Raw genomic sequence first — 26,214 nt, forward strand, 5'->3', positions numbered from 1 at the left:
TTCAGGGTAGTGCAATTTTCCGCCGTGGCAAAACACAAGTGTCACTTCCCAGTGATTATGCTTTGTTTGCACTTTAGCTCATTAGCTGTTTACCGTAAGCTGTTTCAGTTGAAGCGGACATCTCCATTGTAACCTTTAGGGATTGGAGAGACTACTAAAAGTGAATAGCCTGCCTGCACTACTTTATGCAAGGCTGCCACTGGCTCGCATAGTGTTGCTGCACGTATTCGGATAACCAGCTATAGATCCAGAATTAATCTGTAACTCTCTAAAGGCTTTGAGTTGGATGAGCCAGATGCAGGATATATTTTAAAGCAAACAATAATTCTAAAACGAGTCTTTAGATTGCAGAAATACTGCACTGCTGAAGGACTTTAGGGCGGCACAGTGGAGCAGCGGTAGAGTTGCTGCCTCACAGCGCCAGAGACCAGGGTTTGGTCCTGACTACGGGTGCTGTCTGTACGGAGTTTGTACCTTCTCCCTGTGACCGTGTGGGTTTTCCTCGGGTGCTCCCACACTCCTAAGATGTGCAGGTTTGTAGATTAGTTGGCTTCTGTAAATTGTCCCTATTGTGGACGATAGTGGTAGTGTACGAGGTGATCGCTGGTTGGCGCGGACTCAGTGGGTCAGACCTGTTTCGGCGCTGTACCTCTGAAGTCTAAGGACCAGAGTATACCTGTGAAGGCACTGTTAGGTCAGAGCGAGCGTTGCAAAGAAAACCTCCAAAAAGGTCACTTTGCAGTTCAGTCCATGAGGATATCAGAACCTCTCCCCCAAAGCTTGACCTTGCGTGCGCTGGCGGCCGCACTGATCTCTAAGTAGACGCACAACTGGAAAAGCACACAGGACGCTGATCTCATTACTTGGCCAAACTCAGTCTTGTGGAAGCAATGCTTGAGAGGATTATCTTCTAAGTGCAAATCCTGTGCTCAAAAATAACCCCAGCTGAACATTTGTTTCATAAAACAACACGGTAGGAGTGAAGAGCACAAGACTTGCCCCTCCCCCTCCCCCGGAGTTGAGAAGAATGAGAGACCTGCCCCCCCCCCCCCCCCCCGGAGTTGAGAAGACCTGCCCCCCCCCCCCCCCGGAGTTGAGAAGACCTGCCCTCCCCCCGGAGTTGAGAAGAATGAGAGGGACATCCCACTGAAACACATGCGATTCAGGGAAGGGGTTGACAGGATCAATGGCAGTAAGGCGTTAGTTAGGCCTGGAAAGCCCAAAACTAGAGTGCATAGTGTCCGTATAAAGAGTTGTCTATTTAAATGGGGATAAGGATAAATTACTTTCGACAGAGGGTTATAAAATCAGAATGATTTCATCCTAAAGAGCTATAAATGATAAGTTTGGAGTGCATTCAGATCTGAGGTCAACGTATTTTAAGCACTAAATTTAGGATTGGGTGAATAAGCAGAGCTGATGTACAGGGATCAGCCATTTACTGGATGGCAAAGCAGGCTCAGAAGCTGCATGGTTTAAGCCTGCTCCTGCTTCTTAGGTGAGCAAAATATATATATATTTTTTAAAACAAAAGTGTCAGGATCACAGAACCCATACATGCTATGAGTAATTGATCCAGTACATAAACAATGGAACTGTTGACGAGGATTTGCTGAGTATTATAGAGTCCCTAGTTGCCGCATCACAAGAAGGAAGTGGAGGCTTTGGAGAGGATGCAGAAGAGGTTCATCAGGATGTTGCCCGGATTAAAGAGTGTTAGCTACAGGAAGAGGCTGGACAAACTTGGAGTGTTTTCTCTGGAGCGTTGGAGACTGAGAGACAACCTGATAGAAATATATAAAATTATGAGAGGTACGGACAGGGTAGATGGTCAGAGTCTTTTCCCAAGAGTAGAAATGCCAAATACATGAGGACATGCCTTCAAGGTGAGTGATGGGAAATTTAAAGGAGATTTACATGGCAAGATTTCACACAGAGTGATACGTATGTGGAACATGCTGCCAGTGGAAGTGGAGGAAACAGTTTATGACACATTTAGACAGATACACAAGCAGGCAAGGAACTGAGCAAAATACACCGCGTGCAGGCAAGTGTGTAGATTAAATTGGCATTATGGTCAGCACCAGACATGGTGGGTCAAAGATCCTGTTCCTGTGCTGTACTCATAGTCATAGAGAATCATAGTCATACAGTGTGGAAACAGGCCCTTCAGCCCAACTTGCTCACATCGACCAACATGTCCCATCTACACTAGTCCCACCTGCCTGCGTTTGGCCCATATCCCTGTAAATCCTATCCATGTACCGGTCTAAATGTTTCTTAAATGTTGTGATTCTACCTGCGTCAATGACCTCCTCTGGCAGCTCGTTCCATACGCCCATGTGAAAAGGTTACCCCTCTGGTTCCTATTAAATCTTCCCTCCCCTCACCTTAAACCTAGGCATAAGAGTCTGTGCGTCTACCCGTTCTATTCCTCTCATGACTTAGTAAACCTTTATAAGATCACCCCTCATCCTCCTGCACTCCAATGAATAGAGTCCTGGACTACTCAACCTCTTCCTACTGCTCAAGCCCTCTTATTCCGGGCAACATCCTCGTAAATCTTCCCTGCACCCTTTCCAACTTGACACCATCTTTCCTATAACATGGTGCCCAAAACTGAACACAATATTCAACCTTCCAGAGCAGCCTACCATGTGGAACCTTATCAAATACTTTGCTGTAATCCACCTATACAATATATATTAACGATTTAGACGAATTAATTAAATGTAACATCTTCAAGTTTGCAGATGACACAAAGCTGGGTGGCAGTGTGAGCTGCGAGGAGGCTGCAGGGTGACTTGGATGGGTTGGTTGAGTGAGCAGATGCATGGCAGATGCAGTATAATGTGGACAAATGTAAGGTTATCCACTTTGGTGGCAAGAATAAGAAGGCAGATTATTATCTGAATGGTGTCAGATTTGGAAAAGGGGAGATACAACGAGACCTGGGTGTCTTTGTACATCAGTCACTGAAAGTAAGCATGCAGGTACAGCAGGCAGTGAAGAAAGCAAATTGCATTTTGGCCCTCATAGCGAGAGGATTTGAGTATAGGGGCAAGGAGGTCCTACTGCAGTTGTACAGAGCCCTGGTGAGACCAGACCCAGAGTATTGTGTGCAGTTTTGGTCTCCTAATTTGAGGAAGGACATTCTTGCTATTGAGGGAGTGCAGCGTGGATTCACCAGGTTAATTCCCGGGATGGCGGGACTGACATATGATGAAAGAATGGATCGACTGAGCTTATATTCACTGGAATTTAGAAGGATGAGAGGGGATCTTATAGAAACATATAACATTCTCAAGGGATTGGACAGGCTAGATGCAGGAAAAATGTCCCCGATGTTGGGGGAGTCCAGAACCAGGAATCACAGTTTGAGAATAAGGGGTAGGCCATTTAGGACTGAGATGAGGAACAACTTTTTCACCCAGAGAGTTGTGAATCTGTGGAATTCTCTGCCACAGAAGGCAGTGGAAGCCAATTCACTGGCTGTTTTTAAGAGAGAGTTAGATATAACACTTAGGGCTAACGGAATCAAGGGATATGAGGAAAAAGCAGGAACGGGGTACTGATTTTGGAAATTCATGAGACACAATCTCCCGCATACAAAACCATGCTGACTATCCCTAATCAGTTCTTGTCCATCAAAATTCATGTATCTTATCCCTCAGAATACACCCTAATAACTTTCCAACCACAGATGTTAGGCTCACTGGTCTGTAGTACCCAGGCTTTTCCCTGCAGCCTTTCTTGAATAGAGGCACAGCTTTTGCCATCCTGTTCACTGTTCAGTCGGCACCAAAGCAAGTCCTTGACCCACCATGTCTATGCCAACAATCAGTCTGAAGAAGGGTCTCGACCCGAAACGTCACCCATTCCTTCTCTCCTGAGATGCTGCCTGACCTGCTGAGTTACTCCAGCATTTTGTGAATAAATACCAACAATCAAAAAACTACTTATCCCCTCTATCAGCACTTGGTCCATTGCCATCCTAGAGATTCAAGTGGGGTGGGGTCTCTGGCACCCCACCCCACCCCCATCCACTGCTCACTCCAGTTGAGGCACTCTGCGGGCATTTCAGGAATCCTAACCAGATGCCTTTTAAATTTAGTGGGAGTACCTGCCTCCACAATCTTCTCAAGCAATGTGCCCCTGATTGCAGCCACCCTCTGGGGGAAAAGGTCCTCCTCAGGTCTCTTCTAGACTTCTTACTTCTCCCCTTAAATCTATACTCTCTGGTGATATACCCCTCTGATATGGGGTAAAGTTTCTTATAAATCTGCTCTATCTCTGCCTCTCATAATTTTGTATACCTCTAGATCACCTCTCAGCCTCCTCTGTTGCAAGGAAAATAACCCCAGGCTATCACAGATGTAACATCCCTGACAACGTCCTGGTGAATCTCCTCTGTGGCCTCTCCAGTGAGATCGTGTCCTTCCTACACTGCAGCGATCAGAACCGCACACAGTATTTCCAGACCAATATTTTATAAACTTGTACCAAGACCTCCCTGCACTTACCATCAATGCCTCGGCTAATGAAGGCAAGCATCCCATACACCTTCTTCACCACCCTTTCCACCTGTGATACCACTTTTAGAGATATTTACACGTGGACACCCAGATCCCCTTTTTGCTCAATTTTCCCTAGGGCCCTACTATTCATGGTATATGTTTTTCCCCTGTGACCACCTCCCCCAACACCCCCCAAATACATCGCCACACACTTATCAGGATATCTTTAGCTGTTTCTCTTTTGTAAGAAAACGTGATCTGTCCAGCTTGGAGCAAACTGAGCGCAGTAACTATACAAAGGAAAAGAGATTGAAGCAATGAAACGAGAAATGAAACCGTCCTGGCAGCATTGGCGTTTCAGGTGGATGACCTTTCATCAGATCTCATATACTTTCCTCACACAGCTGCTGCTGCATCGGGACATTGCGTGCAGAGAAAGAGGTCAGTTTCCCCATCATCTGTCACATCTTTCCAACAGTACCACGCTGTTGGACTGCTTGTTCAACACCCAAACAGTTGCCAGAATTTCCTCCAGTTAATGCCAGTGAAACTGAAGACATCACCGTCAACCACCGTAGGAAGCTAGGTAACTTGACCATCAATTCAAGCCCCATCTCTCTGGCACCCCACCCCACCCCCATCCACTGCTCACTCCAGTTGAGGCACTCTGCGGGCATTTCAGGAATCCTAACCAGGAAGACATCACGGTCGGCTTTGATCTGTCGTTTTCACACCTTACCTTTCCATACCTCCCGACTCGCTCTCCCCTGACTCTCACTCTGAAGAAAAGTCTCGGTTCGAAACATCACCCATTCCTTCTCTCCAGAGATGCTGCCTGGCCCGCTGAGTTACTCCAGCATTTTCTGTCTATCTTCGGTGTACAACCAGCATCTGCAGTTCCTTCCTACACAAGCTGAAACACTAAGACCCCTGTCCCACTTAGGCAATTTTTTTAGGCGACTACAGGCGACTAAGCTGTTGCCACACAGTCGCCGGGGGTGTCGCCTGTCTGGTCGTGAGTCGTCTCCAAAGAGTCGTAGCGTTTTTCTGGTCGCCGCTGGATTTTGAAATGTTTTTTAAAAATTGCCGACTGTTGGTTTGACGCCAATGATTGTAGCTTGACGTCTCCTGACAGGGGCGCTGTCGTAGGTTGTCGCCAGGTACCGTAGGCTGTTGCCGGTGCTGACTTCGTTGAATTCCATTGGCCACTACCTACGTCAACCGGCGACAGGTAGCGGCGTCACAACCGGAGGTCAAAATGACGTGAATTATCTTCTGTTGTCGCCGACACGGTCGTAGCTTGTCGCAGGTAGACGTAGGTTGACTTCCGTTGTCGTAGGTTGCCGCCTGTGTGGTCGTAGGTTGTCGTAGGTGCGGTCGTAGGTGGACGTCCTAAGTCGCGACGATTGGGTCGCCAGTTGTCGGTAGCTTGCCGTCGACTAGGTGGTAGGTTGTGGTAGCTTGTCGTAGACATTGTCGTGGGGGAGGGGTCCAGTCGCCGGTTTTTCGGCGAACTGTTACGATTATTGCAGTTGCCGGCAGTCGCCTAAAAAAACGCCTAAGTGGGACAGGCCCCTTAACTCTGTTCTTTCACTCTCTGAAGAAGTTGCCTGACCTGCTGAGCATTTCAACATTCTTTTTGCTTTTACTTCATGATTTCCAGCCTTCGCGGCATTCTACGTTCAATATCCAAAGCGTTCCGTACCTTTTCTGCTTGGCTTCCCATTAACAAGAGTGCCCGCTTGTTAAGGAGTTGAGGCACAGAGAGGAGATTTTTGATCAGCAGCTAAAATGCAACGTTTTCTCCTATTTTTACGCCGTGATCACTGTAAAATTGCACAAGTCAGCCACTCCCTCGCACAATGATCACCTGGTTCACACAACAGGTAGTTGTTCTGGAAACATGCAGGTATACCAATTTGCTGCAAACTCTTCATCTAAAATGGTTACTCGTCGTGTTAGAATGGAATGCACTTATTACCCAGCTGCACAGTTTCTGATGATCCCCAAGGAAGTTTACCCTGCTTTTAAGCTGCAGTGAGAGATGGATGGAGATAGTACAGCACAGTGCAGGAACAGGCCCTTCGGCCCACAATGCCCATGCCGAACACGATTGCCAAATTAAACTAATCTCCCCTGCCTGCACGTGATCCATATTCCTCCAGTCCCCGTCTATCCAAAAGCCTTTTAAATCCCGCTATCGTATCTTCCTCTACCACCATCTGTGGCAGTGCGCTCCAAGCACCCAACACTCTCTGTATAAATAAACTTGCCCTGCACGCCACCTGTAAATGTTGCCTCTCTCATCTTAAAGCTATGCCCTGTAATATTTGAAATTTCCACCCTTGGAAAAAGTTTCTGACGCTCTACCCTCATAATTTTAAATGCTTCTGTCAGGTCTCCCCTCAACCTCTGATGCTCCAGATACACTAATGTGCTAGAGGGCTGCCGTCATGTTCTGGTTGTGAAAAACGGCTGCTTCAAAAACTGCAGTTTGATTGTGAAAACAGGCTCTTTGTCGTGTTATTTCTCTAGTGCTGCAATAAAAATGGGAATGAATAACCATGGGCAAGTTAGAGCACGGAACGTTCCTTACTTTTGTTCTAGTGATAAGGCCCACATTATCTCCCAATCCGACACAGTGGCACAGCGGTAGAGCTGCCAACTCACAATGCCAGAGACCCAGGTTCAATCCTGACTACAGGTGCTGTCTGTACGGAGTTTGTACATTCTCCCTGTGACAGCGTGGGTTTTCACCGGGTGCTCTGGTTTCCTCCCACATTCCAAAGATGTACAGGTTTGCAGGTTAATTGGCTTCTAAAAATTGCCCTTGCTATGTAGGGTGATAGAACTAGTGAACGTGTGATCAATGGTTGATGTGGACTCGGTCGGCTGAAGGGCCTGTTTCTATGCTGTGTTTCTAAACTAAACCAAACATGTTTTGTCCCTTGGGAAGGTGGTGGTAAGCTGCCCCTAAGGGCCATTACAACCCTTCTGATGATGGCAATGATGATACTTCCACACTGCAGGAGGATAGGGAGTTCCAGGATTTTGACCCATCAATGGCAAAGGAATGGTGCTGTCTAAGTCGAGATGGCATCTGTCTTGAAGAGGAACCTTCTGATAGTTTGGTTCTCATGCCTTTCTATAAAGTAGAGGTTGTGAGTTTCAGAGGTACCGTCAAGTTCATTAGTTCATAAGTTCTTGGAGCAGAATTAGGCCATTCGGCCCATCAAGTCTACCCCGCCATTCAATCATGGCTGATCTACCTTTCCCTCTCAACTCCATTCTCCTGCCTTCTCCCCATAACCCCTGACACTCTCACTAATCAAGAATCTGTCAATCTCCATTTTAAAGATATCTATTGACTTGACCTCCACAGTCGTGAGTTTGAGTTTAGTTTATTGTCACGTGTACCGAGCGAGGTACAGTGAAAAGCTTTTGTTGCGTGCTAACCAGGCAGCGGAAAGACAATATATGATTACAATCTAGCTGTTCACAGTGCACAGATACATGATAAAGGGAATAACATGAATAATGTTTAGTGCAAGATAAAGCCAGTAAAGTCTGATCAAAGATAGTCGGTGACAATGAATTCCAAAGATTCACCACACTCTGACTAAACAAATTCCTCCTCATCTCCTTTCTAAAGGTGCGTCCTTATACTTTGGGGCCTCTGGTCTTTTATGGCCTCTGGTCCTAGACTCTCCCCACTACTGGAAACATCCTCTCCACAACCACACTATCGAGGCCAGTTGCTGCAGTGTGTTCTGTTGACAGTACATACTCGAGCCACTATGAGGTGGAGGATGAGTGAGTACATGTTTAGGTCAATGCATTGGCTGCCAATCAAGCATCAAATTTCTCGATTATGTTTGAGTTATACTAATCTAAACAAATGGAGATGCTTGCATCCCATCTGACCTATACCATTGTAGATGGGGCTAGGGCTTTAGGAAGTCAGGAGATTGGCTCCCACAGTATTTTCTTTGCTTATGATACATCCGTGGGATGCTGGTGGGTTTCTTACCCTTGCCTACTTCCCCATTCAATTACATGACTTGCTCGGCTGAATCACTGAGCAATAAAACCTGGTCACTATGGCAGATTTCCTTCCCTGAACTTCAGCGAAACAAGGCATTTTTGACAAATGCAGTTGCTTTTTCTTTGCCATGACTGACACTACCTTCGTAATCAATGGTTATTTTATTAAGTGAATCAGGCAATTCAAACTCAGACTACCAGATCATGAATCCAGGATTCTGGATACTAGTCCAATAAGTTAACCACAATGCTACCATGTCCTTATGTGGCTAAAGAAGACATGGGATCCTATGTTCTCTTAAGATGCTGCCTGACCTGCTGAGCTATTCCAGCACTCTGTGTCTTTTTTGGTATCAACCAGCATCTACAGCTTCTTGTTCCTGCACTTTCTTGTGTAGCTAGTCCAGTTGAGTTTTGGGTCATGGAGTGATTTGTTCATTTTGGCCATGGAGGTATTGGTCACACCAGTGGATTTCATTCCTGACAAACAACTGTGACATTTGGTTCTTTGAAGGAAATGCGACATAAACGGTAGATGTGAAACACTCAGCACAAAGAATGCCCTGCTTGCCGTTCTCTTGCCGTGTACAGGATGTGCATGATCTAAATGTCTTTCTGAGGATATCAATCTGAATCATATCAATCAAACCTCAATGGACTTTGCAAGCAAGCAAACACATAGATAAGATTTGCACATGACAATATAGAAATTACACAGTTGTTTGTCAAATGTGGATTTGCAGTGTCTTGTTCTTGGGTGGATGTTGTTGTGTCCAGTGGTGTGCGTGTAGTTGGCGTCATTGAGAAACCACGTTAATAAGGATCCCAGGGTGCTGGAGCGCGTAGGTCAACAAGATTTGCAACCACAATAGAAAGAGATTAAATGCGGAATTGAAACCATAGGTCATTTGAAAGTTTGAAGGAAGTGAGACATTTTTCTGTTTAACTTGGAAACCATAACTACATGATGCGTTCACCATAAACAGAGCACATGCTGAATATTTGTAGCAATGAAAGAAGACATATTTTAGTAATAACTTGAAAAGATATTGCACACTGCAAATTAACTTCTGGTGGATATGTTCTTTTTTTCCTTATGTTATTTATTAATGACTGTGTTTATAAAATGGGCAAAGGGGAAAAATTGCCCTTAGTTATATTAGAGTCATAGAAAATATGGAGCAGACATTTAACCCATTGAACCAGCACTGCCTTTTGCAAAGAACAAGCCAGGTAATCCCATTTCCCTTCATAATTTTCTCCTTCAAGTGTTTATCCAATTTCTTTTTGAAGTTTATTATTGAACTTGGATACATCAGGCAGTGCCTTGCAAATCTTAGCCACATTTCAAACTCCATTTTCAATAACTACGTGTAATTATTTTACTGGTCATCTTATAATAATAATAATAATAATGCATTACATTTATATAGCGCTTTTCAAACACTCAAAGACGCTTTACAGGGATTTCTAGAACATAGAGAATTGAATAAATAGATAAATAAGTAAACATACAGAAAAAGGAGACAGAAGGTGAGGTGACCTTCAGTGGTTGAAGGCAGTGCTGAACAGGTGAGACTTCAGTGATGTTTTGAATGTGGTGAGTGAGGAGGAGTCTCTGACGGTTTGGGGTAGTGAGTTCCAGAGGGTGGGAGCAGCGATGGAGAAAGCCCTGTCCCCCCAGGATCTGAGTTTGGTCCGGATGGGGGGGGGACAGGAGATTGGCAGCAGCAGAGCGGAGGGTGCAGGTGGGAGTGTGCCTGTGGAGGAGGTCAGTCAGGTAGGATGGGGCCAGGTTATGGAGGGCTTTGTAGGTCATGAGGAGGATTTTGTACTGGATTCTCTGGGGGATGGTGGAAAGCTTCTCTTCATTTCCCCTCAGCCACACATTCATCTGTCCTCCCTTCCTGTTCCCACTCAGTAGCGTGTGACACTGGGAGCAATCCAGAGATCACTACTCTTGAGGTGAAACACAAAGAACTGCAGGTGGTGGAATATAGAGCAAAACTCAAAGTGCAGGAGGAACTCAACAGACCAGGCAGCCCATCCGAGGATGGAATGGACAAGCGACATTTTGGATAAGGGCCATTATTCGGACTGATCGGATTAGGGGTTGAAAGTTGGAAAAGAGAGATGGAGGCTGGCAGCAATAGGTGGATACAGATGAGGGTGGATGGATTGGAAGATGGGCGGAGAAAGTGACAAAAGGGTGTCAGGCAAGGAGAGGAGAGGAGGAGTGAAGTGGAGAGCCAGAGTGAGGATTTAGGTGTATGGGAATAGAGGAGAAGGAAGAGAGGGGAGATAAAAGGGAAACGTGGGACTCGGGGTTGAGAGATGGATGTACGAAGGGTGGGAAAGGTGTCGGGTAACTGAGAGGCTGTGAGATCGTGGGAGAAATGGGTGCGTACCGGGGTGGGGGTGGGAACGCAGGGAATAGAGATGGAGTAACGGGAGTACTGTTTGAAATTGGACAATTCAATGTTCCTACCATTGGGTTGTAAGCTACCCAGGCAGAATATGAGGTGCTGTTCCTCCAGTTTGCTTGTGGCCTCACTCTACCAATGGAGGTGGCCCAGGACAGAAAAGTTGGTTTGGGAATGGGAAAGGGAGTTAAATTGTTAGCAACCAGTAATTTACTCTGTGCACACCCTTCATCATTTCATACATTTCTATTGCCTTTTAGTTTCTCTACACGAAGAAGACTGTCCCTGGAGTCTCCAGCCCAGCCAGGTAACTGTGGAGCAGCAACTTCCATTCAACTTCTGATCCATTAACTGTACAGAACTGTTAGTGGATACATATCAACACAGCATGGTTCATCTCAAACCGGTTGAGAACACAAACTGCAGCTCCCAGGGGATAGTAGAAACATAGAAAAATAGGTACAGGAGTAGGCCATTCGCCCTTCAAGCCAGCACCACCATTCAATATGATCATGGCTGATCATCCAAAATCAGTACCCCGTTCCTGCTTTTTCCCCATATCCCTTGATTCCATTAGCCCGAAGAGCTAAATCTTACACCCTCTTGAAAACATCCAGTGAATTGGCCTCCACTGCCTTCTGTGGCTGAGAATTCCACAGATTCACAATGCTCTGGGTGAATTTCTTTTTCTTCATCTGTTCTAAATGGCCTTCCCCTTATTCTTAAACTGTGACCCCTGGTTCTGGACTCCCCCAACATCAGGAACATTTTTGCTTCATCCAGCTTGTCCAATACTTTAAGAATGCTATATGTTTCTATGAGATCTCCTCTCACCCTTCTAAATTCCAGTGGATACAAGCCTAGTGGCGGGAGACAGGGATGAGCGGGATGGGGGAGAAGGAAGGGGGGGGGGAGTAGAGGCTCAACAAGAGCATGGACCCCACCCCCCCCCCCCCCCCCCTCCAGCCAATCAACAAGTTAAGGACACATCCTGATGCCTATACATGTAAAATATATATTTACCCAAAGTGTCTCTCTGAAGGTAGCCCACTTTAAAGACCCACACGTAACCCAGGATGGTACCCATTCTGCATTCATTGTGTAAACATCATCTCTGAGATATAAGGGAATCAACGCTTTAGATCAAAATTATCCTCCTTGTGGCTTTCATTCATTTACAAGCAATGCTTTCAGATGAAAATGCACATTGGATTGACAAAACTCTTGGACTGTGGGGGGTTTCCAGCGATTAAATATTAAATGCTTGGACATTACTGTGAATCACAGAGGCACACAAAGAAATGTTCATCTTTATCATATTTCTGCATTTTTCTATGAATTGAATATAATACATTGGACACAAAATGCTGGAGTAACTCAGCGGGTCAGGTAGCATCACTGGAGAAAAGGAATAGGTGACGTTTTGGGTCGAGACCCTTCTTCAGACTAAGAGTCAGGGCAGAGGGAAACTAGAGGCATGAAAAGATGCAGAACAAATCAGTGGCTAAGGAGTCCACAATGGTCCATTGTTGGCTGTGGAGGAGGTGATAACGTGGGGGAAGGATGGAGAGAGAGGGAATGCAAGGGTTACTTGACATTAGAGAAATCAAAATTCATACCATTGGGTTGTAAGCTGCCCAAACGAAATATAAGCTGCTGTTTACTCCAGTTTGCATGTGGCCTCACTCTGACAATGGACGAGGCCCAGGACAGAAAGGCAGTATGGGAAGGGGAGTTAAAATGTTTGGCAACCGGGAGATCACTGCTGGCTCTGATTTGTTCTGTACCTTTTCACAACTAATCTGCCCGAGACTGCAAGAAATTGCCGAGAGTTGTGAACGCAGCCCAGTTTATCAAACGAACTAGCCTCCTCCTCCCACCCACGCCCTCTCTCATCAACTCCATCTATGCTGCCTCAGGAAAGCAGATGGCCACTCCTCCACTGGCCATTCTCACTCCTCCCCTCTCCTGTCGGGCAGAAGATTCAAAACCTTGAAAGCACACACCGCCATATACTAGTACTTCCTCCCTTTGTTATCTAATCCTTGAACAGTCTCATGTGCTATGGGTGAATTCCTGATCTTCCAATTTACCTCATTGCAGCCCTTGCACGTTTTTTATCTGCACTTTCTGTGTAGGTGTAACAATATATTTTATCTTTTGCTCTATGCAATGTATGTTATGATTTGCCTGGAAAGTATACAAAACAAAGTTTTACACTGTATCTCGGTACATGTGACAATAATAAACTAATACCAATATTAATGATTTCCAATATGCTTGCATGCCTCCTTTGAGCACGAACAGCTTTCAATCTCTCATCATTTACAAAATACTCCACCTTTCTTATGATCATGGAGACCTTATGATGACATCTCTAGATATAGGTTGTCAATTTACATCATTAATTGCTTCTTAGAATCAAATAGAGTCATAGAGGCTTACAGTTTGGAAACAAGCCCTTTGGCCCAACTTGCCCACACCGGCCAAAATATCCCATCTACACTAGTCCCACCTGCCTGAGTATGGCCCATATCCCTCAAAACCTGCCCTATCCATGTATATGTCTACATCTTAAACATTTCATTTCATTTCATTTCATATATATAGCGCGGAAACAGGCCTTTTCGGCCCACCAAGTCCGCGCCGCCCAGCGATCCCCGCACACTAACACTATTAACACTATTCTACACACACTGGGGACAATTTAAAAAAAAATTTTTTTTTACATTTACCCAGTCAATTAACCTACATACCTGTACGTCTTTGGAGTGTGGGAGGAAACCGAAGATCTCGGAGAAAACCCACGCAGGTCACGGGGAGAACGTACAAACTCCTTACAGTACAGCACCCGTAGTCAGGATCGAACCTGAGTCTCCGGCGCTGCATTCGCTGTAAAGCAGCAACTCTACCGCTGCGCTACCGTGCCGCTACGATAGTACCTGTCTCAACTACCTCCACTGGCAGCTCGTTCCATACACCCACCACCCTTTGTGTGAAAAGTTACACCTCAGGTTCCTATTAGGGCGGTCACGGTGGCGCAGCGGTAGAGTTGCTGCCTTACAGCGAATGCAGTGCTGGAGATCTAGGTTTGATCCCGACTATGGGTGCTGTATGTTATGTTCTCCCCGTGATCTGCGTGGGTTTTCTCTGAGATCTTCGGTTTCCTCTCACGACATACAGGTAAGTAGGTTAATTGGCTTGGTAAATGTAAAAATTATCCCTAGTGGGTGTAGGATGGTTTTAATGTGCGGGGATCACTGGTCGGCGCGGACCCGGTGGGCCAAAGGGCCTGTTTCCACGCTGTATCGCTAAACTAAATCTTTCCTTCCTCACCTTAAACCTATGTCTTGTGGTTCTTGATTCCCCTACTCTGGGCAGGAGGCTCTGTGCGTATATCCAAATCACAGATCATTTGAAAGTTAGACAGTATCTATATTTGCTCTGAAATAAGAAGGAACAGGTGGAGCTCCACTCTAGGCTATGACAACTCCTTAGCTATTTTCAAACTCGTTGCACTTTTAGTAACTTTGAACTTCTACAAAGTTCCTGTTCACTCCCAGACAGGGCTGGTGAATCAGATCATCCTACTGATGCGTTATATCAATCTCTTGGTTTTGAAGGAGGGCTCTTATCTGAGTTGTAGACTACTTGTTCTCTCCCAGATCCTGACTAATCATGGCTTTTCTCTCTTCTTGAATTTCAAAAATTCGCTGTATTTTGCTTTCTACTTGATAAGATTTTTAGTTTATAGTTTTAGTTTAGAAATACAGTGTGGAAACAGGCCCTTTGGCCCACTGAATCCCTGCCAACCAACGGTCACCCATACACAAGTTAGTTCTATGTTATCCCAGTTTTGTATCCTACACACTCGGGGCAATTTATAAAAGCCAATTAACTTACAAACCTGCACATCTTTGGAATGTGAACGGAAACCGGAGCACCCAGAGAAAACCCACGTGGTCACAGGAGGAATGTACAAACTCCATACAGACAGCCCCCTTAGTCAGGATCAAACCCGGGTTTCTGGAACTCTGGTATTGTAACTCTACTGCTGTACTACTGTGCCGATGTTTGTAAATATGTCGAAGATATAAAACAATGCTGGAGTAACTCAGCGGGTCAGGCAGCATCTATGAGAGAGGGAATGGGTGACGTTTCGGGTTGAGACCCTTCTTCAAACTCCTAGATGCTGCCTGACCTGCTGAGTTACTCCAGCATTTTTTGATACCTTTCATTTGTACCAGCATCTGCAGTTATTTTCCTAAACAACTTGCTGCTGTACTGCGATTTCTCCTCTTTGTAAATATGTCGCTCTTTAATGATGTAAGTACAGATTTTCCAGACCGGATTCATTTTACTCACATGACCATGTTACTTTTAGGCCTAATTCAATGTAATTGGAATTAATTTGACCAAATTTAGTGCAACAATAGGCTCAAAACCAGTTGACCTGAAATGTGGCTGCATGTGGGAAAATTAAATCAACCTTTCATTTCATGTTTCCTCATAATTTCTAATTCAATTCAGTTCCTTGTTAACTCTAATTCTGATCAAGGGAAAACAAGTGAAATCTGTGACAAGGGCAGGGTGTGCAGAACACACATCCCTTTGAGGCAGGCTCTAGTGAAGTGGGGACAATTACGGCACAGTGGTGCAGCTGGTAGAGCTGCTGCCTCACAGCTCCAGAGACGCGGGTTCAATCCTGACCTCGAGTGCTCTCTGAGTGGAGTTTGCATGTTCTCCCTGTGACCGTGTGGGTTTCCACCAGCTGCTCCAGTTTCCGCTCACATCACACGATGCGGGGGTTTCGATCGCCCCGACATGGGGGCTTTGATCGCCCTGACACGGGAGCTTCGACCGCCGGCTGTGGGAGCTTCGATCGCCCCGACTGTGGATGGTTCCACTGGTCCCGACCACGGGAGAATGAAGAGGAAGAGGCTTGGACTTTATTGTATTCCATCACAGTGAGGAATGTGGGGAATCCGCTGTGGTGGATGCTTATGTTAACTTTTATGTAGTTGTGTGCCTTGTTCCTTTTTGTTAGTATGGCTGTATGGTGATTTGAATTTCACTGTACCTTAATAGGTACATGTAACAATAAACTGACCTTGAAACCTTGAAGATGAGCGGTTTTGTCGGTGAATTGGCCTCTGTCAGAGAAAGTGGAATAACATAGAACTAGAGTGAAAGGGTGATCAATGGTCGGTATGGATTCGGTGGGCCTGAGAACCTATTTCCATGCTGCATCTCAAAACTAATACTAATTGTGGCCAACTATCAGGAAGAGGAAATCTGACAATTTTCGCCTCAATGTATTTTAGTTGTTAAAGACAAACGCATAAAGTTTGTACATTTTAGTCGCTGTGCTTTTTTACTTGAAGAAAACGTTTCAACCTTAAAAAAATGACCAACATATTTACAAGAAGGCCATACATCTATGAGTCTGAAGAAGGGTCTCAACCTGAAACATCCCCCATCCCTTTTCTCCAGAGATGCTGCCTGACCTGTTGAATTACTCCAGCACTTTGTGTCTATCTTTGTGCCCCCCCGACTCCATCAAATCGATAACAGGCAGTCTTGGAAGCCTATCCTGCCTAGTCAAACCGCATGTCAAAAACCTCGGCGTGATATTTGACTCTGCATTAAAATTTGACAAGCAAGTCAACGCTGTGGTAAAAGCCAGCTTCTTCCAACTTCGTACCATAGCTAAAATCAAACCTTTCCTCCAATTCGACGACACTGAAAAAAATCATTCACGCTTTCATTTCCTCCCGCCTAGACTACTGCAACTCCCTATACACTGGGATCAGCCAATCTTCCCTGTCCCGCCTGCAACTGGTCCAAAACGCCGCAGCGAGACTCCTGACGGGTACCCGTAAAAGGGACCACATCACCCCGATTCTGGCCTCTCTCCACTGGCTCCCTGTACGGTACAGAATCAACTTCAAGCTCCTCCTATTCACATATAAAGCCCTAAATGGACATTCTCCCCCCTACATCAAAAATCTTCTAACCCACCTCTCTAACTCCAGGTCCCTCAGGTCGGCCGACTTGGGGCTACTCACTATCCCGCGGTCTAGGCTTAAGCTCAGGGGTGACCGCGCTTTTGCGGTTGCAGCTCCTAGACTGTGGAACAGCATCCCTCTCCCCATCAGAACTGCCCCCTCCATCGACTCCTTTAAGTCCAGGCTCACAACCTATTTCTACTCCCTAGCGTTTGAGGCCCATTGAGGAGGCGCTGTGAACTGTTCTGTATGTGCTGTTGTGTTTGCGTGCTACTGTATGTTTCATTTTTTCCTTAGTGCCTAATCAGATGTACAGCACTTTGGTCAACGTGGGTTGTTTTTAAATGTGCTATACAAATAAAATTGACTTGACTATCTATGTAGTTTAGTTTAGAGGTATAGAATGGAAAAAGGCCCTTTGGCCCACCGAATCCACGCCGACCATCGATCAGCTGTTCACACCAGTTCTACGTAAGCTCACTTTTGCATCTTCTACCTACATACTGGTTTATCCCTGCAGCTGACCCGTGCTTCAAGAGAAGGTGCTGGCGGTCTCAGGCTTGTTCTGCAAGCTCAGCTTTAGGCTTGAAGAGGAGGCGTTGGTGGTTTCTGGCCTATCCCAGTGACTCAGTCTTTGCCATGGTGAGTGGGCGGCCTGTGGGGAGGTAAGAAGCGCAGGAGGTCTCAGGCTTGTCCCTGCCACTCAGTCTTGGCCTCAACCAAGGTACTTTATCTCTCAGATTTGTTCTAGTGCCTGAGTCTTCCTCCAGATCTTCCTCCAGATCTCTCTCTCTCTCTCCTCTCTCTCTCTCTCTCTCTCTCTCTCCTTCTCTTCTCTTTTTTTTCTTTTTTTTTTTTTTTTCTCTCTCTCTCTCCTCTCTCTCTCTCTCTCCTCTCTCTCTCTCTCTCTCTCTCTCTCTCTCTCTCTCTCTCTCTCTCTCTCTCTCTCTCTCTCTCTCTCTCTCTCTCTCTCTCTCTCTCTCTCTCTCTCTCTCTCTCTCTCTCTCTCTCTCTCTCTGAGCACCGGAGAAAACCGATGTGGCCACGGGGAGAACGAACAAGCTCCATACGGTCAAACTTGGGTCTCTGGCGCTGTAAGGCAGCAACTCTACCACTGCTCCACCAAGATGAAACTAAACTCCTGTCCAATCAATGACAGATTCCTCCTATAACCGGTGCACAAAGCCTTTCACTGTACTAACCTTCTCCTGCAAGACTGTGTGATTGTAAATCCTCTCCTGTATCATCTGCAGCTGAATTGGTGAGAGGCCTTGTCCTCTGAACTGGCTCTTGTGTAACCCTTCACTTTCCTGCCAGCAAGGCACTAATGCCAGGTGAATATTCACAGGCAGTTGCTGCCTGGAAGCCAACTTACAATGTTGCAACTATTGGGTGGTGAGGGAAGGTCTAAGGGGAGTGGATATGTTATTGTGAAGATGGGATTCGAGGGAGATTGTAGCACGGAGAGGTGGGATGTGGCCTTTTTTGCAAAATAGTTGGAGTTTAGGAATAAGGACGGCTTGTTACGATTGTACCGGATGTTGTTGAGGCTGTACCTGGAGAACTGTGCACAGTCTTGGTCAACTGAGGTAAGTGACCCTCTTGAGATCATTGTCCCTCTTGAGATCACACCTTCCCCAGCCAACAACGTCCTGCGTATGGTCATTTGTGACTGGCCCTGGTCTTTTCTCATCTCTTGCTCTTCACCTCCCCCCCTCCCCCCTCCCCACCCTCTGCATTCAGTCTGAAAAAGGGTCCCACTCGAAATGTCACCCATCCTTTATCTCGAGAGATGCTGTTGACCCGTTGAGTTACTCCAGCACCTGGTGTCTATCTTTGATATAAACCAGCATCTGCAGCTCTTTGTTTCTACATCTTAGCTTTCTGCTAAGCTCTTTATCATTGTACATTTGTTTTTACTGTATATTTTTCCCTTTTAACTGTATTGATTTTCTTGATAAAACATTTTCTCCTAGTCTACAAATGCTAGCACTATATCTCCCTAGTTTTTCCTGAACGTGCTTTTGAATATCAGTCTGAAGAAGGGTCTCGACCCGAAACGTCACCCTCATTCCCTCTCTCCTGAGATGCTGCCTGACCTGCTGAGTTACTCCAGCATTTTGTGAATAAATTCCTTCTTGTGGATTAATCGGTGTTGCCGTAGTGACTATAATATTGTGATAATGTATCAGTGCATCCACTTCATTCTGCTCACATATCTTTTCCAGACATCATTAATGTTTCTGAAGGGGTGGGGAAATTTGAAAAGAATCTGTCTGAACATTAGATTCATTTTACCACCACAAAACAATATACCAAGGACCAGCAGAGCCTGATCCAATTCAATTAATTTGCCAACACATGGACTTGCTAAAAGGGTTGATTCTATCGGGATCTCGAGCTTTCATGTTCCCAGCTATTAGTGAAGTGATAAAAAAGAGATGCTTGTTTATCTGTAGATAGACACAGAAACCTGGAGTAACTAAGCAGGTCAGACAGCATCTCTGGAGAATAGGAATAGGTGACTTTTCGGGTCTGTTCTGAACTCTAAGTTTGCTCAAAATGACCGAAGCGACATTCCACACACAGTTTCACATCAATATTTGACCGTACCTGCTGCAGCTGGCATATTCCATCAGTTCACTCGATTGGACGGCAAGCAAAGCTTGTGGAATTGCAGGTTGCACATTATAATTGCCTGGCTCTGGGTTGCCATGGCTACCGGTGGCTCCGCATCAGTGGTCTAAATGATCGCATCTGCCCTCAAAGCCGTTTCCAGATTATCTGATTTATCTGCAGTCCTGTTTCTGAATCCGAGCGAGCAGCGAGTGATGTGTGGATTGTGGAGGTGGAGGGAGGCAGGGAATGGGGGTGTGGGGCAGAAGGTGGGGAGGGGGAGGGGGGGGAGGGGGAGGGGGAGGGGAGGGGGAGGGGGAGGGGAGGGAGCAGGGGGACAGACTGCTGAGGGTTAGTTAGGTCCATTTCATAAATGTGAAATCAGTGCAAACCAGACTAATTGCAGCACATTGCCATTCATAGTGGAACTTGCTGCCAGGAATTGCTACAGCAGTTTCAATATTCTTTACTGGGACATTTAGAGATTGTAAAAAGAGATTGTAAAATACTGTGCCAGCTCTTTTTTCCCCTTTAAATCATTCACCTACTGCATGCCCTCGAGATTTTAGAGATACAGCATGGAAACAGGCCCTTCGGCCCATCGAGTCCACACCGACCATCGATCACCCCCATATACTAACTAGCACTATCCTACACACTAGGGACAATTTATAATATTACTGAAGCCAATTAACCTACAAACCTCTATGTCTTTGGAGTGTGGGAGAAAACCGGAGCACCCAGAGAAAACACAAGTAGTCACAGGGAGAACGTACAAACTCCATACAGACAGCACTAATAGTCATGATTGAACCCGGGTCTCTGGTGCTGTAAAGGGCCTGTCCCCACTTAGGTGATTTTAAGGCGACTGCCGGTGACTAGGCTGTTGCCGACAGTTCGCCGGGTGTCGCGGGCATGATCATGAGGAGTCTTCAAAGAATCGGAGTGGATCTCGGCGAGTCGCTGAGAAACCAACCGGTATGAAATTTCTCGGCGACAGCTGGCTTGTCGCCAGGCATCGTTGCTTATTGCGGGCGCTGTCGCATGCTGTCCCCAGGTTTGCTAGGTGCTCTTAGATGCATTTAGAAGCACATAATATTAAATTAAGTAAAGTCATTTGAAGATACCATAAAATACTTGTGTTTAACCAATTTATCTACCGTCAGGACATTTGACAGGTAGATTGGAGGCGACAGTTTGACGGTCAGGTAAGCGTGGGAATTTTCGCGATGTTTATGGCCATCTGCGATTACATTTAAAGTAGGCTCCCAACCCAGATATGCAACCCAGAAACCAGATATGCATCTCCCGTACATTTTCAAAGAAGGCCCACACTCCGCACAAAAATCCATTTAACCACTTTTAAAATTACATTTCTTAATACTGCTATTAGTAAACTGGAAGTCAATCCAGTTTATGCCTTGTTACCGTGAAGCTTGGTTTTCAAGTAACCCGGGCAGATGTTATATTTCAAAACTCTCAAGTGCTTACTGACTTGTCAGTGATTTCAGCGAAAATTAGGACGCCGGAGAAGCAGTGACACCGTGGGAATTTCGCGATGTTTCCGAAGACGGTGTAATCTCGACCTGACGTGGTCATTGTCGTCAGGTAAAAGAAAATTTTGGCGATCTGCTACGACTTTGACAGTCGCCGGCAGTTGCCTAAAAAATCGCCTAAGTGGGACAGGCCCTTAAGGCAGCAACTCTACCGCTGTACCACCGTGCTGCCCCTGTGTGTCCTCCCTAGCCCTTCATCCAAGTTACCTCTGGTGAATACTTTGGAATTACATATAGAAAAGTTGGAAAGGGTGATGAAATTTGGATTTGTTCAACTGAGATAATGGCATTTGTGTAGCTGGGCTTCACATCAGCCATTAATAAACTTATCCTGTAAATACCTTTGGACAACTCTTTCATCTTGGATGATTTATACACCATTTCCATCGGTACCTTTTGCCAGCTTTCTCCAATGCTTGGCTACCGACCAATTTCCAATGAACTTGCATAAAATCATGAGGAGAATAGATAGGGAAAAGAGAGTCTTTTAGTCTATACATTCTGCCAAGTAGTGAATCAAGAACCAGAAGTCATAGGTTTAAGGTGAGAGGTGAAAGATTTAATAGGAACCTGAGGGGTAACTTTATCACACAGAGGATGGTGGGAAAATGGAACAAGCTGCCAAAGGAGTTGAGGCAGGTACTCCAACACATTTAAAAGGACTTTGAGACAAGTCTTTCTTAGGCCCCCCTCGGTCATGGCTGACCATGGGTGATGCATCCTAGTTGTCTGCTTGCTCCACACCTCGGCTAGAGCAGCGTTGCTTGTGGCTGAAGAGACCAATGCGGGAGTGACAGTCTCTGTCGCAAAGGTCACATTTGTGTGTGGTCTCTGGTCTGTTGAAGTGCCTGCGCCTTCGCAGGAGCTGTAAGAACAAGGTTGTAGACAACGACGAACTGCCTTCGGGACTCCGACTCCGGATTTTCTTGAGGTTTACTCCTGGAGCCTTTTCCATGACCGGATATGGCCACAAGGCCTTGGAGGTTTTAGATCAGAGTTTCCCCTCTCCTAGGTGGACTGCCTTCCAGGCTGACGAGCCTCATCTGCCCGAGACCTCGTGGGGGCTGGAGCGTCTACCTTCCCTGCAGGTCTATGAAACCTGCCCACTGCCCTGAGACAAGTATGTGGATAGAAAAGCTTTAGAGGGATTTGGGCCAAACACTGGCAGAGGGGACTACTGTAGATGGGGCATGTTGGTGGGCATGGGCAAGTTGAATTTGTGAGTGTATGACTCTATGACTGTATAACTTAGACTCATTGTAATGGAGATATGTTTTCAGTTTCCTTTTTTATCAGTCAGGAGGTGACCATCTATCAAAATCCTCAAGTCATGTAAGCCTCTGATATGTGCAGAGGAAAGACAAGCATCAAATCACTCCCAAAGGTTTCCTGATACCTGTCTCACTTCGGTCACTCCGTTCAACATGGTGGGACTGGTGGATGAAGGAGAATGTTAAAGTTCATCAGCCATCAATGATTTCAGGAGTTAAAAGTCAAGAGTGTTTAATTATCATGTGCACCAACAATGGACAATGAAATTCTTACTTGCTGCAGCTTAACAGTCCTATGAACACAATAAGGACACAGATAACAGTTGGGCAGCACGGTGGCGCAGGGGTAGAGTTGCTGCCTTACAGTACCTGAGACCTGGGTTCAATCCTAACTATGTGTGCTGTCTGTGTGGAGTTTGCATGTTCTCTCCGTGACCCTGTGGGTTTTCTCCGGATGCTCTGGTTTCCTCCTACACACCAAAGACATACAGTTTGTAGGTTGTGTAGGAAGGAACTGCAGATGCCGGTTTACACTGAAAGACACAAAATGATGGAGTAACTCAGCGGGACAGGCAGCATCTCCGGAGAGAAGAAACGGGTGGCGTTCTGGGTCGAAACCCTTCTTAAAACATTTCTTCTTCGTCTGAAGAAGGATCTCGACCTGAATCTCCAGATTCCTCCTGCACTCCAAAAGACATACAGGTTTGTCGGTTAATTTGGCTTCAGTAAAAATGGTAAATTGTCCGTTATGTGTAGGATCGTGCTTGTGCACAGACTCAGTGGGCCAAAGGGCTTGTTTCCACGCTGTACCTCTAAACTAAATGAAACTAAACTAAACTAAATTTAGGATCAAGACTCCAAATCTATATGGGCGACCATTAGTGAAGTTGTGCAGGGAAGACGTACCCAGCATTGTTCTTCACTGATTATCAGTATACTGAATTGTTCCCAAACTCCTCAGGAGCAGACGATTTCAAGTATCAATGCGCGGCGCTCAACAATGGATTATGAACTAAACATATTGGCTCAAAGGGCTTTCTAACACTGAATGAAAACAACTGCATGCTGGAAATCAGAAATAAAAGCAGAAATCGCTGGAAACACTCAGCATCTGTGGAAAAAGAAACAAAGTCAATGTCTCAGATGCAACAATGCGTCGTCAACACAAAATATTAACTGTGTTTCTCTTTCCACGGATGCTGGCTGACCTGCTGGGTGTTTTCTTTTATTTCTTGCTGTAGTTCTAGAAAAACCTCCTGCTTACCTTCAGAGGGGAATCATACAGACCTGATTAATTCCTGGATCTGTTCCAATTGAAACACCCATGGGGGATGAAAAGAAGGCCAAAACAAAACTGGGATCCCAATTCTTGGTTGTCATCTAATGGTGTTTCCAGAAAAATTATATATATTTGTGTCATGAAAGATCCATTTTGATATTTGAATCCAAACAAGATGTCTGCCTGCTCTTGAACAAATGTGCATTCCTTGGCACCCAACAAGATGTGTTAAAGTCGTGTAGGAAGGAACTGCAGATGCTGGTTTACATCGAAGATAGACACAAAGTGCTGGAGTAACGCAGCGGGCCAGGTAGTATCTCTGGAGAAAAGGAATAGGTAACAATTTGGGTCCAGACCCTACTTCAGAATGAGGGTCAGGGGTGAGAGAAACGGCACAAAGAAAAAATGAAGATATGCAAAAGGAAAAAAATCAAAGCTAGCACGAAGATCAAGGAACGGTGGAGCCCACAATGGAGGAGTGCTGTAGTACTGATGGAGTAGGAATGGAATCCACAAAGTAGTGCGTCACTTCCATTCATGACAGCCCAGCAAGCAATAGTCTATTAAGTATGAAGCCTAAAGTGACATGCATGTTAGAAAAGGCCACCCTACATCAAAAAGTCATGCTAACGATGAATTCTGGAGTCAGAGGGGATAGGGAGCATCGAGGTAAGGGACACTGGGGATGGGGCTTTAGAGATGGTTGGCAGTGGGGAGCTTGACGACACTGTGAGGGCAAGGCCCTGACCTGGAATAAGGATAGTTCCTTTAAGGCACAATAGGAAAAGTGGTCTCACTGTGGATTACAGGAGAAATTAAAGACTGGATTCAATGTGAGGCAAAAATAAGTAAAGTTACCAGAATTTTAACTATTTGCCCGACTAATTGGATTATTTTTTAGAAATCAGCAAAGCCTGACGAAGAAGTTGGCAAAGAAAGGGAAAGATAGAATGTGAGAGATATCTAGAGAGAAACATAAAAGCAGAGAGTAAGAGCTGCACTGGGGCGGCTCAGCGGTACAGTTACTACCTTACAGTGCCAGAGACTCGGGTTCGATCCTGACTACAGGAGCTGTCTGCACAGAGTTTATACGTTTTCCCAATGGCCGCGTGGGTTTTCCCCGGGTGCTTTGGTTTCCTCCCACACTCCAAAGAAGTACAGATTTGTGGATTAATTGACTTCAGTTAAAGATTGTAAATTGTCCCGAGTGTGAAGGATAATGCTAGTGGTTGAGGTGATCGCTGGTGAGCCGAAGGGCATTCTGTGCTGTATGTCTAAACTAAACTAAACTAAAAATCTTTGACAGGTGTGTAAAATGGAAAAGTAGGGAGGACCATTCAGAGTCCTTTCCCAACAGAGATGGGAGAATTTATATACAGCACAGCAATTAAAGAAGTGTTTTATTTCTGCCTCCAAGTAAAAAGACACATAAAACCTCACACAAATCCTGGAGACTCACGGGTTCGGGTCAAATCAGGAGGCAGGTTTAAGTGTGTGGTGTTTTCTGCCATTTTGGCGTTTATTTCTTGCAGCAGTTCTTGAAAAATCTTTATCGAGGAATTCTAAGAAGAATGGTGGGTACCTGGAACATGCTGCCTTGGTGGTGCAGGCAGATATGACTAAATGGAACTTAAGAAGCTTTTAGACAGGCACATGGAAATGCAGGGAATGGAGGGATATGGATCATGTGCAGGCAGATGAGATTAGTTTATTTTGGCATCGTGTTCGGCAAAGACATTGTGGGTTGAAGGGCCTGTACCTGTGCTGTGGTTTTCTATGTTAAATTAAATGCAATTAGGTGAAGAGCTACAACTCCAAAGAATGATGAGCCTTAAAACTATTAAGTCCCAAGATCAAATGATCAGTGAGCCTGAGTTCTAGAAGAGGTGGCTGTGGAGATGGAGGTTGTGGAGACAATGGTTGCTCAGCTCAAGTTAGTATCTCTTGAATTCTCCAGGCTCTGAAGTGACTGCTGCAAATTGGAGGGTAGAAACTGTGAGCCCACCGTTGAAGAAAGGAGGGAGTGCGTAAAGCGAGAGCTGGCCAGGCAGCCTGACCTTGGTACGAGGCAATTTGGTCCAATCTATAATAGAGGATGTGATATTGACACACCTAGAAAATAATAACATGATAGAGAAGAGTCAACATTGACTTATGAACCCATTAGAGTTTGATTGATTAACCCATTGGAGTTTGATTGATTAACCCATTGGAGTTTGATTGATTAATCCATTGGAGTTTGATTGATTGAAAGACACAGCACTGAAATAGGCCCTTCAGCTCACTGAATACACACTGATCATTGATCACCCATTCACACTAGTTCTATGTTACCCCACTTTCGTATTCACACCCTAAACATTAGGGGTAATTTGCAAAGGGCCAATTGACCTTCAAACATGCATGTCTTTGGGATGTGGGAGGAAACTGTAGCATCTGGAGGAAACCCAAGAGGTCACCGGGAGAACGTATAAACTCCACACTGACAGCACCCGAGGTC

The 26,214-nt window shown here is 45.5% G+C and overlaps 1 protein-coding gene across 1 annotated transcript in view; it reads right to left on the reverse strand.

Annotated features, from left to right (window-relative positions):
* Positions 1 to 19,704, reverse strand: part of LOC144604098 (syntaxin-binding protein 4) — a 123,671-nt gene extending 103,967 nt beyond the window's left edge. The window contains exon 1 of the mRNA XM_078418220.1: positions 19,606 to 19,704. Within this exon, the coding sequence (XP_078274346.1) occupies positions 19,606 to 19,628 (23 nt within the window). The 5' untranslated portion in view covers positions 19,629 to 19,704. The remainder of the gene's footprint in view (positions 1 to 19,605) is intronic.
* Between the last annotated feature and the right edge of the window lie 6,510 nt (positions 19,705 to 26,214).

The sequence above is a fragment of the Rhinoraja longicauda genome, chromosome 21 (genome assembly GCF_053455715.1).
Source record: "Rhinoraja longicauda isolate Sanriku21f chromosome 21, sRhiLon1.1, whole genome shotgun sequence".
Lineage (NCBI taxonomy): Eukaryota > Metazoa > Chordata > Chondrichthyes > Rajiformes > Arhynchobatidae > Rhinoraja > Rhinoraja longicauda.